General features: G+C 45.3%; 1 protein-coding gene across 4 annotated transcripts in view; it reads right to left on the reverse strand.

Annotated features, from left to right (window-relative positions):
- Positions 1-6,285: 6,285 nt before the first annotated feature.
- Positions 6,286-17,885, reverse strand: part of GAPVD1 (GTPase activating protein and VPS9 domains 1) — a 31,791-nt gene continuing 20,191 nt past the window's right edge. For 3 of the 4 annotated variants that reach the window (XM_010570698.1, XM_010570696.1, XM_010570697.1), the window contains exons 17-26: positions 17,600-17,680; positions 16,819-16,941; positions 16,194-16,323; positions 15,677-15,786; positions 14,858-15,017; positions 14,190-14,377; positions 12,587-12,800; positions 11,927-11,999; positions 10,850-11,047; positions 6,287-10,129 (exon numbers count right to left, since the gene is read on the reverse strand). In XM_010570698.1, the coding sequence (XP_010569000.1) occupies positions 9,989-10,129; positions 10,850-11,047; positions 11,927-11,999; positions 12,587-12,800; positions 14,190-14,377; positions 14,858-15,017; positions 15,677-15,786; positions 16,194-16,323; positions 16,819-16,941; positions 17,600-17,680 (1,418 nt within the window). In that variant the 3' untranslated portion in view covers positions 6,287-9,988. Of the gene's footprint in view, positions 10,130-10,849; positions 11,048-11,926; positions 12,000-12,586; positions 12,801-14,189; positions 14,378-14,857; positions 15,018-15,676; positions 15,787-16,193; positions 16,324-16,818; positions 16,942-17,599; positions 17,681-17,885 lie in introns of all 4 variants that reach the window. The other variant, XM_010570699.1, reaches the window with a different exon arrangement.

A 17,885-nucleotide genomic window follows, 5' to 3' on the forward strand; every position in this document is an offset into this window, starting at 1 on the left:
ACTGAAGGACTGGAGCACTTCTGGCTGAGCCCAGCCAGGATCATCGCTCTGCCCCGAGCGCCAGGGCAGGGGCAATGGGCACCCGACCCACGGCTGCCCCAGGGTGCTGCGTATACATCTGGGTCGGCCTTGATCAAACCCCAGCTGCTCATACCACAGCGGGCAGCAGGTCCCTGTGGTCCCACGGAGATGCAACAGCAGCAATGGGAGGTTGGGGCTCAGCTGCCCACCCTGCAGCCCACAGCCCCCATGAGAGATCACGGGTGCACCTGCAAAGGTTCATGCATGAGCCGTGAGCCCTCGCGAGGCACAACACATCGCGCCCAACACCTCCCGAAATGGCTGAAGCCACCGCCAGCCCCCAGCAGCCCCAGCCACCACCTCAGCTGCAGGTTCGGGTGCTGCATTTATTATGGCGATGTAGGAAAATCTGCGGCTCACTTGCAGCTCCACTTCACGTCAGCCCTGCGCTGGGAAGAGCAGCAGCCACCTCTGCTGGAGCTGCGGGTGGGAGGGTTTGCGGCACCATGGAGTGCGGGTGGCCTGCAGGCACCGGCAGCTGCCCTGCCGGAGAGAGCGACTCCGGCACCCACGGGACGGGCACGGCACAGCCGGGTGTCACTCAGGGCCCCTCTTGCACACCTTTTCTGCACATCATCCGAGTACATGCAAACAGGACATAGCTGAGCTTTTGGGGAGACGGAGGGGACAGTGCGTGCCGGTGCAGTGCCTCGTGGATACGTGCCACACCGACACAGCCCGAGCTGTCCAGGCTGCCACTGCGCGAAGACCCGCGGGGACACAGTCACCCTAAACTGCTCGGGATGCAACTCTGGGGCCGGAGCAAAGGCTGGGGAGCAGCAGTGCTGCGGGGACCCATGCGGCCCCGGTGCCGCTGGCCGCTCCCCAGCATGGGACAGGGCACTGCGGCTGTTCTTCCCCTGCTGCCTTTAGCAGACGTGGATTTTTGAAAGGCAAATCTTTATTAGTGCAGGGAGTGTGCCTAACCCACATTAATTCCCAATTGTGAACGCTTTCAATTAGTGACTGCAGGCACTCAGCCTGCTGGATGTGTTCATTAGTGACATGGCCTTGCCGCTCAGTGACAAGCCCGTTGACAAACCTGTCTGATGGATGCGCAAGGTTTCGGCTGTGGCACAGAACTTGCATTAGCCCTGGAAGGAGGGACGGGAAGGTGAGGTGCCTGCAGTGGAGCGGGAACGTGCTCACACTGCTGAGTGCACGGACCCCACACAGAGCTGGGGGGACGGCAGAGCCCCAGCACCCATGTCCCCAGCAAGGGTGACCGGGTGCCTGTGTATACGGTGCACACTGGCAAAGGAGCCTCCCTTGTCCTGGGCTCAGCACATCCATCAGCAGGAAAGGCATTTGCAGAGCCCCTGGGGCTGCCGCGAGTGCTGAGTCCTCTAAATCCCACTGAGCAGATGGCCCCGAACCACCTTCAGAGACACCTGGTGAGCAGAAGGACACGTCCCGTCCTCAACCGTGGGCAGGAGGAGCAAAACTGCGGGCACCTTTGGTGCTTCTGCAGGGCGGCAGCTCAGGAGACCTGCCAGCCCAGGGGACGCATTCTGGCACGGCCATGGTGCTGCCTGAGCTGAGCCCCCAGCAGAGGATTTACCAGTGGGCATCACTGCCCTCCCGGCTGTCCATGGGAGCCAGCACGGCTCAGCGAGCTCCTGGCTCTGAGCACCCGCAGCAGCCCGGTAAAGGCATTGTGTTTCCACAAGGGCTCGACTGGCCCAATAAAAGATTATCAGCTAAATAAAACAAGAAGTGAGTGATGCCACTATGCCCTGTTGGATTGAAATTGTGTGAGCAAAGTGGTTTTCTCGGGGAGATTTATTTCCTCTGCCGGCTGCAGCCAGCCAGCCCAGCGGAGAGAATGAGCCTCTCGCTCCGAGGCCACTGCTCCCTCCTGCAGTCAGCACTCGGCTTTTATTTCATTTTTGAGGGAATCGGAACAATAAAGGAAATACAAACAGATATTCACCCATCACAAAGCACAGGAGCACATGCGGGTGCACACATTTGCTCACCAGTACACGAGCCACGTGCTCTAGCCCTGCTCCCCCAGGTCCCACTGTCCCACCACACCAGCAGTGCCCAGCCAACATCTCAGCCCCAAAATCCCACCCGTAATCCATTCCAGAGCCAGGAGGGTGATCCCACGCCAGTGGGGATGGCTCCTGCCCTGGCCTGGACCCGGCATCAGCTGTGACAGCTGGGGCAGTGCTGGCACCCATCCCATCGCTTGCCCGCCGGGACCAGCACCAGTGCAGGCAGTGCGACAGCAGGACACAGGCTGGGGGCTCTTTGCCCCAAAACCTGGCCGGGGAGGGGGCAGGCAGCGGGTACAGAGGGTGGCAGAACTGCCTGTGCCGGCTGCACTTTCAGACGGTGACGTTCAGGCTAAAGTGGAACCAGCTGTTGTTCTATTTGCTGGCCCTGGGCAGCAAAGCCAAGCAGCAGCTCAGCTTCGCTCTGGACCGGCACTCACCGGTGTCTGCGAGGCAGAGGACAGCATGGCCGGCGTCTCCTCCACCCTGATGAGCTCAGCATCCTGCGGTGGATGCCATCACTCCCGCTTGTGGTGGCAAGCGCCCGCGGAGGCTGCACACCGGACAGGGATGAGTCCCCAGAGCCTCAGGGAGGTCCTCAGACGAAGCCAGGGTCTCTGCTGTGGGTGACTGCCAGCGGCGGGGGACGGATCCCGGGGGCTCTTCCCCACCGCAGCCCGCGGGGAGCTGCCATGACACCAAACACAGCACCTGAGGTTATCAAATCTCCGCTGCTCAGAGCAATCCTCCCGCAGACAGCACGGCAGAAACGGTCTAAAACCGCTCACCATCACCTCTCCTGCCACAAGCTTTAATTTCAGATACCATCCCCCCGTAACGACCGGGCACCGGTACCTGCTCCTGCCGAGCCCCGCTCGCTGGAAAGCATGCCATTAGATCCCCAGTAATTGTAAATATTGCAAAGTGCTCGAGTCAGCAGTCTTGCTGAATTTTGCTTTCAACATCTGCAGCCCAATAAATCTTTGTCTCCTTCAGGTGAACTGTGCTCTCCGCTCGGGCTCCAATTTACATCCCTCAGCACCATCACCGCGGCAGTGCCAGCCCCGGTGGTGTCCCACCGCCAGCCCAGGTCGTTACCGCGTGGGGCCGCGGCCGCGGGGAGAACGAGGGACCCGCCGGCCTCCCAGGAGCCACGGGCAGCCCCGGCCCTGCCACCGCCAAGCGGCTGTGCTGCGACGGGCCTGGCGGCCACCGGCACCATTCGCTTTGTGCCAAAACCCTTCTACTCACCAGACCTTCGCCGGGCTTTTTTTTTTTTAATTGTTTTCAAAACAGATTTCATGTGGTCCCAAAATGAGACCATGATTGTAAATTAAAGTGTAATTAGCCTTTACGCTTTTATATTCATTAACTCTTCTCTGTTAATGATGCAGAGGCTGGAGCACAAACCCAGCATTATGAAACCACATCCAGGAAATAAAATAGTGATTTAGATAATGGCCAGAATGTATTGCTACTTACACATAATTAAACAAATGCTCAATTTACACTTGGAAACATGAATGAATGTTGATTAACCCCAGCCCAACGACTCTGCTGGTGATGTGGTTAAGTGGCTGTGCTGCTGGTGGGGTTGGTGGCGGTGGGCAGCAGTGGGCAGGGCAGGGCGCCCGCTGCCCGTAATGCACCTGCCTGGCCCAGGTGCTGCAGCACGGCCGAACCGGACCCACAGCCGCAGCCACTTGGGCAGCTCCGGCTCTGCAGGTTGGTGCCAAAAGCCACCCACCCCTCCCCACGGCAGCGAGGTCTCCGCCGCCGCGTGGACAGGGGTTGCTGCCGGGGCCAGGGGGGACCACCTCCAGCTCTCGTAGCAGAGACTCGGGGTGCCGCACCGACGCCAGCGGGGCGCAAGGCGGCATCGCCTTCGCTCCCAGCCGAGCAGCGCCGTGTGCCGGAGGGGTGCACCATGGGCCGTGGGGGGCCGGCGGGCTGTGCCATGGGGTCCGCCTGCCGCTCCCGCACAGGCTTTGTCTCCCGTCCCCCCCGCGCCTCCTGCCCTCCAAATGTGCCAGTTACTATGGAGACATCGCCTCTTTAGCGCAGGAGGAGCCTAACGAAGTCCACAGTTGCAGGATAACGTTATTTTCTGCTGCAGATCTGGACGCGAGGAGCCCAGGCTGGGGGACAGGCGCCAGGTCCCCCGGCTCCATCTCCCCTCAGGGCGGCACAACGGTGCCCGGTCCCCGGCTCTGGGCTCTGCCAGGGCCTCCACACCCTATGCCGCTGTTGTGCCGAAAGCAGGGGCTCCTGCGGTCCTCGTCCCGGTGACCCCCTGCCCCGCAGAACGAGAAGTGCCATCCACCGTGGGCTCCGCTAACCATCCGTAAGCTGAGCCCAAGGAAGAGAGCTGCTCGGAGCTGGTGGATGTGGAGCCGGATCTGGCACCAAGCGGGGCCCCCGCAGCGTTGGCCGATGAGGTCGGCCACGGGCTCCCGGCCAGGACAAGGCAGCAGCTCTCAGCAGCAGCAGGCAAGCGACGTGGCCCCACAAGGGTCTCTCCCCTCCTGGAGCCAGAGCTCAGGTCGTGCTGGGCACAGCAGAGCCCTGTGCACGGACCGGGGGGCCGGTGCAGATGCCGCTCAGCCCCTGGGGAACCTTGGGGCCCAGCAGAGCCGTTCTCCCACCCCAGCCTGGCTCCACGTTGCCCACAGTGGTTCTCCACAGCATCCCCGCTGGCCCCACTCCCCAAATCCGTCCCTGCCCCGGCACCCCGCGCATCCCTCAGCCCTGCAGTGACGGACAGGACGGACTTGACTGTGCTGGCGTGGCATGTCGAGACCTCTGCTCCCAGGGACTCCCCGTTCATGGATCGTTGACTCAACAGGCCATAATGGCTCCATCTATCCGGGTCAATACGGGTGCCTTTGACACATGATAGACAATAATTGCTCCTGCTTAGAGACTTTTTAGTTCATGGATCATTGACCTGATGGGCTGTAACAGCTCCGAAGGAGGCTGCGCACCCCTGAGCTTAAACGCCTTCAGGAGCAAGCGGCTGTGCAAAACCACCGCACGGGGCTGTGCAAAACACGCTCTCTCCAAAAACATGCTCCCCAGGACAAGTTACCAAAGGCCCTGGGGCCCCCATAAGGCCTCGTGGTAGCATGGCCGTAGAGGAAAGGCCGTGGCAGGAGGCACAGGAGTCCAGGAGGAAAGGCCGGCATGCCCCAGCATCCCTCAAGCGCCGAGGGATAGGACCAGGGTGCACAGGGACGGGTTCACCTCCTGGGGTCTGCAGGCTTGAGCTCCCCTCTCCGACAGCAACTTCCAGGTATATGATTTAATGAAAGGCACAATAAGAAGTGAAACAATTAGAATTTCTGCCTCATTATCATGGTAATCTTATCAGTCGGATAATGAGGTATTAATGGAGATTTAATGTGCCTCTCATAACAGAATCCCTTGGAGAAAACACATAAGGAAATTGCTGTAAATCCACTTAATGATGGAAAGGTCCCCAAACACCATATTCCAGAGGATGAAAAATGCTGGATGCAAATGAGAGAGAATCAAGGTCAATAACACTGCAGGGACCAAGCTCATGGCAGCACCGCACCGCCACCGCGCATCCACCCCGGTCCTGCTGCTTCGCCCACCCGAATGGGGCGGGTAGGCGAAGCAGCAGGACCGGGGTGGATGCACGGTGGCCACCAAGATCCTACTGTCTCGTAGGTGATGTGAACATTTCTTAAGAAACAACATGACTGAAACACAGTACTTTTGCACTTGACCACTCCCATGAAGGCATGAAATGGTGCACAGCGGAGGAACAGACATGGTCCTGGTGCCTGTCCCCACATGAGCCACCTCACAGTGCCGTGACAGCCGGTAGCTATTTTCTCCCCTCAAGCAACCAGGACAGCCAAGCTGCATGATTAAAAAAAACCCCAAACTGAAAAGCTCTGTGTTAAGCAGCCAACTCGGCAGTGCATCCTCTCCCACTAACTGGATCTTGTTTCTTTTTTGCCACTGTGCGCTCCCCGCAAGCTGTCGGTGCACGCATGAAAGAAGGTCTGAGGGTACAACACAGCAGCGATGTGAAACTGGAAACCATACAAAGTTAGTGGTAAGCTGTTCACACTTGCAATGCCATCTCCAGCACAACTGCTGATCGCATTGGAACAAGGCAGAAACATGAAATCCAGGCGGTTAAACTGCTCTCCTTTTAATCAGTTTTTACAGAATAATACATTAATAATCACGTTAGAGACAAGATGGGGTTCCTGTATACAAGATTGTGCAAGCTCATTAATTTAAATTTTATAAAGGCTTTACCAGTTTCAAAGAGGAGAGGCAGTACAAAGCTTTTAAATAGAGGTAAAGCACAATTAAAAGGTACAGAACACACACTACTAACTCAGCAGAGATTAATTCTCAAGTAGTACAGGCTCAACCAAGTCACCAGCTGTTACCCAAATAAGAGTATTCTTCCCCCTCCTTGTCCACTGCTTTCCTGCTGCTCCAGCTCTCCTGTCACGCTGCCAGCCGAAGGCTGCACAGTCTGTACCACAGCACGGCCACGCAAGTTACACTTCTGCCAAACACACACGCTTCACTTGCCTGAAGCTTTGCTGCTGAACGGGCCTGCCTCCTCCTGCTGCTCCTGTTTGAACACCCTTCCTGCACGTACTACTCAGCATCAACATGGCAGTGAGTTCTCAAACTTCTGCGAGAATTTGGCTTAACAGAACATTAACGTTTTCACGCGATACGAACCAACACTATGCTCACCAGAAACTCACCTACAGGAAACAGGATCACGTTCGTGGCTTTTTTCCTGAAATTTATGGCAGTTACATTCAGCATTTGGTAGTATAAGGTCTTCAAAACAAAAACTTTTAAACTCAAATACTTAATAGGCCATACACATTCCAATTCTCCTTAAAGAGGATTTTAAAGAGCTTTAAAGAGAAATCTCACTTAAGGTTAGGAGCAAAAAGGAATCTCCTAGGGATGAAAAAAACCCAGCCATTTCCTTTGACTCCTCTACCCTAAAAAGGAAAACACCACCTCTGTAATATTAATAGGCAGAGCCATGCCATCATTTAATTTGGCATTTCCTCCAGACATGCCGACAACCAGCGCTGAAGTCAACAACCAAGCCCTAACTCCATGACTGCAATCTGCTACTAATGACCTCTCCCCCTACTCTTTCCCCAAAATGTTCCATTCATCCTTCAGTGGCTGAAGTAATTTCATTAACAGAAAGCACCAAGTTTACAGCAACAGGTACATGGTTGGCTGGCACCTTTTGGCAGCAGTTCTGTTACTTTTGGTCCTTTATGTACTGTCTTTTCACCTTTACTATTGCACACCAAAACCTAACAACATCACTTCCTATACATGTAATTTATCATTTTAAAACAAAACATTATGGGACACCAGAGGAAAATAGTAAGAGGACATTACAGGAAGGTTTTTAATTCTTTGGAAAGCCTAATTCTCTAACTACACCTACCAAGACTACATAAAGGACTTTCAGAGTAGGTTGAAAAAAAGAAGCAAAGGACCATCTTGCTATGAAGACTCTCAGCTCATCTGGGGCTTACTGAAACACTTACGGGTTTTAAATAACTAAATAATAATAATAATAAAAGACTCCAGTTCTTTGAAGTATTTTTCTACACAGAAAAACAAAGTGATAAAAACTGTGAAGGAAATGGTTCTTGCCCCTTCCATAAAGGAGAGCAAACCTGAAAGACCTGATGGTGTTGATAAATCCTGCTTGCCAAGTTTGCAAACAGAAGCAACACACAGGGTAATCACCAACTTAAGTGTCTTTGTGCCTTCTTTAAGATTGTATAAATACTCTCCTTGACTAAAACCCAAACTGTAGGACTAAAAGAACTTTCATACATCGGTCTTAACATCTCAGATATTCAAGTAATAATTAAATATTACAGGACACTTCAATATAAATAAATTTATATTGCTTTTAGATATGATCTGGCCATATCTTCAAGGGCATATTTGTGCTTCACTACTGAGTGTTATTGGTCAGGGCTGTGCTTGCAATATTAAGTTACATGTTCAGCACCAAAAACGCATCAAGGCTAAATAACTAGAATATTGCAATGCTACACAGACTTAGTTACCACAGTAAGGCAGATCAGAAGAATTTTGTTTCTACCGAGTATTGCTCCTCCACACAATCAAGTCTCTAATAGAGGAGAAAGACTATAAATAAAAGAAAAAAGTTGCCATCCCACCCTCTCACCTGTGATTAGTTTGGCAAAAATGCTATACTGAATTACATATTAGAGTCCTAGAAAGGAAGTTTCTTTAATTATGCCTTGACAAGTAGCACAGCCAAATCAAGCACTTGATACTTTACATAAATTGCTCTAATTTCAATTAACCAAGTGATTTTCCCAAGTACTAGTTGCTTACGGGTTTTAATCATCAAAATGCACACACACGCCTCCATTCCCCCCCCCCCCCCAAAAAAAATCATTGATCATATTTTGAAAAGAATGCGAGAAAGATTTTGTTTTCTTTACTACTCAGAGACACCAAGTCTTAACATATCCCTCTGTCAGAAGTGCAATGAACACTCTGGGAAGAGCAAGAAATAATACTGACATGAAAAAGTTAAATGCTCGCTGTCCTTTTTCATTGTAATTCTAGCTAAAAAAGAACAGCGAGTACTTATATACAGATAACAACCACTGGCCATCACTCAGACCATTTCACTCATGAAAAATCCATGTGGTGTTGTGCATAAAAACTTCTTTAAATTGATAATTGTCAGTTTAAGGGAAAGGTGGGGTGAGAAATCTATAAAACACCCTGAACTGATGTCATGATATGTTTCATAAAGAACAGTGTTATATTTTAAAATATTTTATATGAACAGTAAAACTTGCACTGCTGCATAGCAGACAACACGAAGAACATTTAGTAAAAACATTCACTGAAACCCCTGGCATATGTATTTAATGTCACTAATCAAAATATATATTACAGTCCAAGGTTCTGTTAAGGATCTCTGTTTGGGGTTTGTACAGTATACACAATATCTCAGAAAAAATATTACAGTAAGGTATTTTATTTCTCCTTTTTTATATTAGACTTATCTATTGTAACTTACAGTCCCTCTCCTCTATATATCCAAACCTTTATAACACCCTAATGCCCTAGCCAAAAAATGTTTAGCTATCTAACAAGCCCTATTATAAATTCCAGTTTTAGAAATTTCAGTAATCTTAATTACATTTTAATAAATAGTTCTGTTTGCCCTTTTTTAATCTTAGCCTTTTGAGGAAGTCCTTTCATTACCAAAACACAGTATGTCACAACCTGTTAGAGGTCAGAGAGGCTTTTGCTTGTTTATTCAAAGGATAATGAGTCCAAAGATAATTGCAATGCATTAAATATAGTTATATAATATTTACACTGTCCTCTCAGATTTTAAATTTAGGTGAAATATAATTGACAATTAATGTCAGCTACTACAAACTTTCAGTGTGGCTGGTGCTTTATTAATAAAAGGTGTATTAAGCTAGAAAGTATACTAAGTGGTTGCCCTGATTCTTGTTTCAGTTTTCTATTAGAAATTAAATGAAGTGAATTATTCATGTGAGTAAGAATTCAGGAAGAGGGGTGGTGAAAAAAGCATGAAGAATTTTCTGCATGTTTTGAGATTCCAAAATACCTGAAAACTGTGGTCCCTTTTACAGTGCCAGTATCTACAGGGGAGAAAAACACAACCAAAAGAGAAGAGGAAAATCTGTTAAATTAATTTGATTAGTAAAGGTGTGTTTTAAAATGCCTCAATTCTGTACAGTATTATACAAGGAAAGTCTCTTCTTCAGCTTTTGCAGCTGTTGTACATTCTTATATACTCTTCTTCTGCTAACAGTCTGCCCATACATGTGCTGTTTGAGTTACTTGCGATCATCAATAGTTTTAATGAATTCAACTGCTGCTGTGAACTGCATCCACCAGTATGATTCTTCTCCAGATAAACAGTTGGCATAGAAACTACTAATGTACTGAACAGTGGACAGCAAGCAAGGTGGATTTGCCTGAGGGTTAAAGAAGAAAGAGATACTCACAGTTTGTTTGCAAAGCTAAACATAAAACATTATAAGATACAGCATAGAAATAGAATTCTATTTGTGCAGGAATCGTCACACATTCATAATATATGATTATGTAACGTATCTGTAGGGTAGTGACTGTTTATCCAGACCTTCCCCATTTCACACACTCAGAAGGCATTAGACTTGATGAAAGAAGCATTTTTCCAACAAGGAAAAATGACTAGCAGGCCAAGACGACAGGTAACACTGGCAGAATCTATAAAAGTCATCAAGGATTTCAACACATGGAAAAGCCTATTGTTTTAGCATCTTAGACATGACAGACCATTCTCCAAACACTTATATGTCAAAAAAGGTCAGCAACACAACACAAGTCAGTCCTAGTGTGGATCTTGGTCCGGAAAGAGGACAGCACTAAGCAGGCACAGATGACAGATGCTGGTGGACATACCTCAAAAACACCCCCACTTCACACACAATGTCTGCACCCCGATTTCCTTCATTCCAAATGCAAAGCTTGCTTGGATTCAAAAACCGTAACTGTGACCACATTTCTGATATTTCTATTTGAACCTGCTGAATTAGATCCGGTTTTGAGTCTAGCATGCTCCCAGTTACCCAAATGCATTATTTTTCTTCCTAAAATTTGCTTGTTTATTACAAGAATTAGCTGGGGTTTCTGATCTTTGCAAAAGAACTCACCTTTATGAGGACAAAGACCAGAACAGGAACAAAATCATCTGCCCCAGGTACTGAGTCTTCATTTGCCAGACTAAGCAGGTTCATGATGGTTGAACACATTCGCAGGATACACTGTACTTTGTCTCGGGGGGTTTTATAAGCGCTTATTGTGCGGATTTCAGACTGTGCAGATGGCCATGGTGCCTCCCGGAGATACACCTAGGAAAAAAACCCAACATGCTGCCAGTTCTTGTTTGTCCAAGCTACTACTGTGCACCACAGAGGATCTGAAGTACCAGAGACTTGCAGGCAGGAGCAAGGCTCCAGAGAAATGGGAAGCTTTAAGTCAAGATGGTTACATTACACTCACAACTAAGGTGGCTTCCTACTGTGTTATAATAAAAAACTACAAGGAGCCAACACTCTGTGTGCAACTAACATAATTAGCCTGTGCTTCTTCCTGACTTCTCCAGCACATTGTTTCAAATGAAGGTAGAGCTGTACATCTCAGTCTTCCATATCAGCAGCTTTATGAACACTCACTGTTTTGAGTCATACAGTTCAAGTGCTGAACTGAGAACTAGTAAGGCTGCAAACATCCAGCCTCTGACAGACTTCTTAAGCCTACCAACCTACTTTTAGTTATCCTATTTACCATGAGAAAAGTGAAAGCACTGGGCAAATTTACACATCTGCAAGGTGCCATTAATTCTGGCTAGTTCAGAAAGAACTTGACAGCTGTAAACAACAGCTATGGCATATGAATCACATTAGAAGCATAAAGGATTCAAACCTTGTCTTTTGAAGCAAATTATCAGAAAGTTACTGCATCTTAGTGTAGTGTAGTATTAGTTCTTAAATCTTACTATCAGGACAGAGGTAGTAAAATCAGAAAAAAATGAATTTGGAAGGATCAGTCAGTGGATGATACTAAAGCATGGGTACAGCATGTTTTTCCTGCAGGATACTTCAGCTGTCACAGATAGAAAAGCAATGCTTCTAACTGTAAAACGAAACAACCCTCTCCCCATCCAAAACACAATCAAAACCAAGCACCCCAACACACACACAGAAGTCAAGGAAAGGAGAAGTTGTTACCTCAGGTATCTGAAGTGCTTTGTGGTTTGCAGTCACTACTTTAGATAACCTCTGTATGTGCTCATGAAGGACCCTGAAAACAAACACAAAAAACAAGAGTGAAAAATAAGCAGCAGCCAGCAGTCCCCTGGAGTTTCCCACTAGTTTTAAGTTTGATACTATGAGAGAGATCTTCAGGAATGCATATAATCATGATGGTCCTACAGCTAATGGACACAAGGTCAGTAAGAGGTGCAGAGGATTTTGCTATACAATCAAGTACAACCACACAGCCAGTAGAGCATTCAGACAGCGTACATTCTAAAACACAAAAGCCAAAAACCCAAATGCATGGAAAATACTGTACCAAAATGAAAACGGAAGGAGTCCTGAAGCAGATTTTGATCATTCTATCAGCATACACACTTGCAGATCTGAAAGTCTGTATCCCGAGTCATTAAATTCACAATTTTATTCTGTACTAGCAGTTTGTTGCAAACACAAAAACTTTTGCACATGATGCTAAAGCACTTCCACGTTCTTTTACAAAATGTTTTAAAAGAAAACATGAGTTTGTACGGCATGGCTAACTTAGTCAAGTCTGTCACATGAAGATTGCACAGCTTCCATCTGCACCAACTGCAAAAGAAAAACCAGGTACTCCAAATTACATTAACTTACTGGTCACGCAAAATATCTCCATCCTGATTAGGGTAGAACGCAAGTTTGAAAATACGATTCATCACACTGCGTTCTATAGCTAATTGTGCATCCTGAAGCTGTTCTTCACTGGCATTCTGCCATATGGCATCCTGAGCCATTGCTCCATATAAGAACTGAAGAAAATCCTCCACTTGGGCTGTTTTATCATCTGCTGCTGTGAGTTTCTGGAAATCTGATAAAAAGTAAAAAGAGAGAGAACATTCAGTTAAGTAAAAAACATTGTTTCTGATAGGTTTTTCTGGAAAGAAGAGCCCAGAATCTACTTCAGACTTCTTGCCAGGCAGCACTGAGGTTCTGTTTTGCCCACGCACCAGTAAGGGAAATACAAGCAGGAACACTTGAAATAAATGGAGGAATTAAAGGAAAAGCACATAGAACACATTTAGCGAAGCATATGGTCAAAATACTCTACTTGATACTGTGTTAATCACTTCCTCTGCAGTACCAGTTCTTATGCCTTCTTTCCAGCCACCCACAGAGATAACGCCCAGAACAATCACTAGAACAGTTGCTGGTAGGAACCAGTGCATGCAAAGTTGTCAGATGCTGAAAGGAGGGGGGGGTGGGGGAAGGTATCAAGAAAACCCATGTGGACCATTTCCTACCCCTACCTTTATTAAGTATGCATAGTTGCAACATTCATATTTATCTACAAAATACAGAATGAGTGATGCAGCCAAGTTAATGCAGCATGACCAAATCACTGGCCATTCATCGGCTTCATATTTATAGCACTCTCCACCAGAAGACAACTGCCACTCACATCTGCCAGCAGCCTAAATGCCACAGTTGCCAATTTCTGTTTTAGATCATCCACAAATAGCTGTCTCCTTTCTGTCCAATGAAAGGGCTTTAACTCCTTCCTGGGTCACTGAATCTTATCACCAGAAATTTAATCCCAGTATATATAAGTTTTCATATTAATTCTAGCCTATTCAGGCACATTTAATATGCAGCACTATATGCTCCAGGAGCAAGAACTGACTCTAAATTTCTTATGTACTTCATTAGGCCAGGTATGTGCACAGAGAACATAGAAATAGTTTGTTTTAAGTGACTCTGTTTTGAGAGAGTTCTCTTCCTGGTGCAGCTATCCCTTATGCCATGGTATTTTTGAATCTTTGATTAATTTCATTCATACTACTACTATTCCCCATATCTTCTAAGGGGCAACCACAGGTTCTGTACTGAGGACCGAATGCTGCAACTTAATTTATCATTTATTAATAGATCTAAAATAATTAATAGCATTCATGCTTCTTCCATGGGGCAGATGCTAGATAATATGATTTAGCATAACTTTTTAGGCCAAGTGAGGTCAAATTACCTCCATTCTCTTAGCCCATGAAAAATGCAGACAGTTACCACGGCTCAGCTGCACAACATACTGTTAAGTCACAGTAATCTGTCTATTTGAGCCATTAATTGGCCAGCTGAAATGAAAATCGTTTTAGGAATCTGCTCCTCAGATCAGAAGTTGTGCTTTGAAACATTAACCTGAGCCAGCATCTAAATATGGAGTAAAGGAATATAAATATTCCACAGTCTGCATTAATCTTACCTTGAATAAACTCCCTTATTTTCTTTTCTTTGCTCTCTAGCAGTAACCTCACACATACTGTAGTGAAGTATCTGTTGGCCACTTCTTTATCTCGCAGAACTCTTTGCAACAGCCTTTCCAAGTGCGCTTGTGTCGTTTGCAGGCCTTGGCGACACCGAGTTAAATAAGCAATATATGGAGCTCTTTTCCTAAAACAAGGAGTGCTCTGCATTAGATTCATAATAAAGATAGAGGTTAATAGCTTTATAAACGGTTAAGCTGCAGTGCAAGAGGAATCTTCAACCTGTTGTTTTTAAAACAAAGATAACACCTGAATTCAGAAGTTCTATTTTATGCAGATTTCTCTGACTGAAATCACTGCCCTTGCAGCACTCCAGAATGCTAGATTAAAGCAAACTCCAAACAGCATCTCTTGCATGTTAGAGCTGAACATTAGCCACAAATTGATTTAAACCCGAGTTTATTACTATCTGGACTAACTTAAGGTCCAAGCTTTTTTAAGCCTTTCACAGATAGGTGAGACAATTTCATCATTTTGTGGGGAAGCAGAGATGTAATAACCTGATTTGGCGAAGAACAATTTAAAGCAAAAGGGATCTTCCCAATCTGCTAGTGAACAAATATATGCATTTGGAAACCCATTAATAATAAGATAGTGAACAAACTACCTATAGTCCTCTGCAATAGATGCCAGCAGCTTTCGACAGGTCCTGTTATCAAAGCGGCTTACACATCGCATTGTCTCTTGTAGCTGGGCCATCAAGTTCTTGTCTTGGAGGTTAATAGCTTCAGCTAGCTGAACTTTCAAGAAGCACACAATTTCATTATCTAATAAAGAACAAAGGAAAATTATTAAGGAAAAGAATTGTAAGCATCATGAAAACAAAACTGGTTTTGAATATGAGAAACACGTAACAGTTTAAAACATAACTTCTGTACATTAGGCAGTAAGTGTTATTTTAAGAACATTTTAATAAGTCTTTTCGAATTTTGCAGATATCAAGGGATACGTTTTCATATCACTATCTTATTTAGTATTTAGAACCATACTGAAACGTGAAGAGGACCAGATAAGGTAACAAATTCACCTGTGTGCAAATAAACCTAGAATGAACGGAGGGATGCAAACACAAGACACATATACTAAGTCAACATAAAGAGTCAGTAAATGATACAAGTTACTCTAGTAGTACAGTAGCACAATTCCTAACAGCACCTGTATTTTGGGAGTCTATTCTACATCTTCACGCTCTACCTTGCAGTATATCTGAGATACTTCATTACAAAAGAAATTAGACCAGATTTAGTTGGCAGGTTTGTTTGTAGAGTAAGAAAGAAAACATTTTGGTGGGCAAAAGGTGGCCTACGCCTTTGGTATCTATGCCAAACAGAAGTTACCATAAATGGTGCAGTCTAAGTGCCATTAGATGGGAGAAAAGAAGAGACATATACAATACAAAATATCCATAAGTATAAAGAATGTTTACCTTCAGGGTCTGTGTGGTCTGGCAGACCATTCCTTGTTGAATGTGTCAACATTGGGAAGGCAACAGAATCTGCTGAACAAAGAGCCAATCTCAATTTCTTCTTTGCATCCCTTAAAGAAGAAAAATATTTTCTTAACAAAGTTGCTGCAAGGTCTGCTTCTTCAATAAGCAACCTTAACTTTTTGTTTTTCTGTTTTTTTAAATACTGCCTAAAAGTTATTTAACATTAATTTTAATGTATCAATGTTGTCAAGACTTTAGAATATCAGTTCTTTTGATACAGCAACTAGACTAGTTTCAAAAGAATTTTCCTAAACACTGCACTGCTCTGTCCTCTCACGTTACAATATCCCCCCTTCATCAGTGGAAATATGGCAGTTTGAGGAAATATGGCCTAAAACTAAAAGCATGTAAAAGTTTACAATTGATCCATATTAAGATTTTCATGGGAACAGTCACATGGCTTCAGCTTTTAATTCTACTTTGTGGGTAAGATTAAACCTGCAAATGTATTTACCTATAGGAGAAAGCAGAACTTTGTGGCTGTGCTACTTGACTTGCAGAGTCTGGGAGATCATCTGCAGACATGTTTTGCAAAGCCTCATCACGTGGAGAGTCATGCATACTCTCACCATCCCCAATAGCCTCTACGGAAATGAAAAAAAAAACAACATTACACTTGAAGAGAGGAGTCAGAAGAAGAAACTAGACTAATATTCTCTATTTCCTTCTTTTTATTCTAAGGTCATGGGGGAACAGAGACAGCAAATAAAACAACTTGTTCTGAATAAGTGAAAAAAGTATATTAAAAATATATAATCTACAATCACTAAGAAGAAACTGCATCTGTTTTGGAAGGCAATATACTTCAGTATCCATTAAAACAAACAAACAAACAAAACTGGTAAGAGATGTGCTATTAACAAACCACCACCTCAATGGCAATATGAAAGAGCTGTCCTTGGGAATATTAATTCCCAGTCACTGAGGGACTGTCCCACAGATTATTTGACAAAATGTTCCTGGTTTAGAGCTCACATTGTTCAGCTGTTAGTACTAACATTGGTCTAGAATACTGAAGTGTTTTTATCTTTAAGGAGGAGAAACTATGTTGGTGATGATTATAAAAGCCAGGTTCTCACCTGCACCGTCATAGTTCACTATGGCTCCTTCACTAGGACTGGTTCGCTTAATTGCATTCCTGTATTTGTCCAGAATGTCCTCTGCAGCTTGCGCCTGTGCACTAAGCCTTGGGCTGGGATCATCTGAAAAGACAATTAAAAACAGGAGTTAACCTTGTATTGTGCCAACTGAAAGCAAATACAAAAATTTAGACCTACACGTTTGGACTCTTGTTTTTAGCCACACCAAATAGCTGCTTGTGTTTCTTGTAACCACAATTCAAATATATTTACAAAGTCTGAAGCAAAAGCAGAAAAAAAAAAAGTACAATGAAAGTGAACAAATAAAGCCAGATCCTTAGCATATTTATACTGTTTACGCAAGTGGTTCTTGTATATTTGAAGACTTCTAGAAATGATTAGGCAAACAGAAAACTAAACACCCAGGTTCAAACCATGTTTAATTTAGCACTTAAATAATTATTACAGGAATGTGTCTGCAACTATCCTTACAGCTCAGCTATGATAAGGATAGGAGCTTTATAATGATGAAGAAAAAAAAAAAAAAAAAAAAGACAGCTTGAGTTGAGAATCCAGTACTATACATACTAACAGAAGCATGGCAATTTAAAAACAGTCTTCAAGTCAAGAAGTCTTTATCCACTTTCTTATTCAGAAAGCCAGTTGTGAACATTAACTACAATAGCATATACCTTTCTGTAAATAGATACCTGGTGGGCACTCTGGAACTCTAGAGGGCACGTTATGAGAGAAAATTACTATGATGATATTATTCACATACCTTGAAGTGTTGAATATCTGTCAGGCACCATGTCATCTTTGTCTTTTTCTTGTTTTTCTTTCTTTCTAAATGGAATAGGAGCTGAAAATGCAAGGTACCTTATCAAAGACTATTCTGAGATAATGGCCAGACTGAAGAAACTTTAAGAAAGTGGCTAATGCATAAGTTTGTCATCAGATAAACTTTAATAAAAGCATAAGTTTATCTATGGGGTGGAACAGAACTGTATTGTCATCATAAGTAGTAAGCTCTACCTTTAACAAACATGCTACCATGAGCCAGGCAG

This window comes from Haliaeetus leucocephalus, unplaced genomic scaffold, assembly GCF_000737465.1.
Source record: "Haliaeetus leucocephalus isolate CR32 unplaced genomic scaffold, Haliaeetus_leucocephalus-4.0 Scaffold306, whole genome shotgun sequence".
Taxonomy (NCBI): domain Eukaryota; kingdom Metazoa; phylum Chordata; class Aves; order Accipitriformes; family Accipitridae; genus Haliaeetus; species Haliaeetus leucocephalus.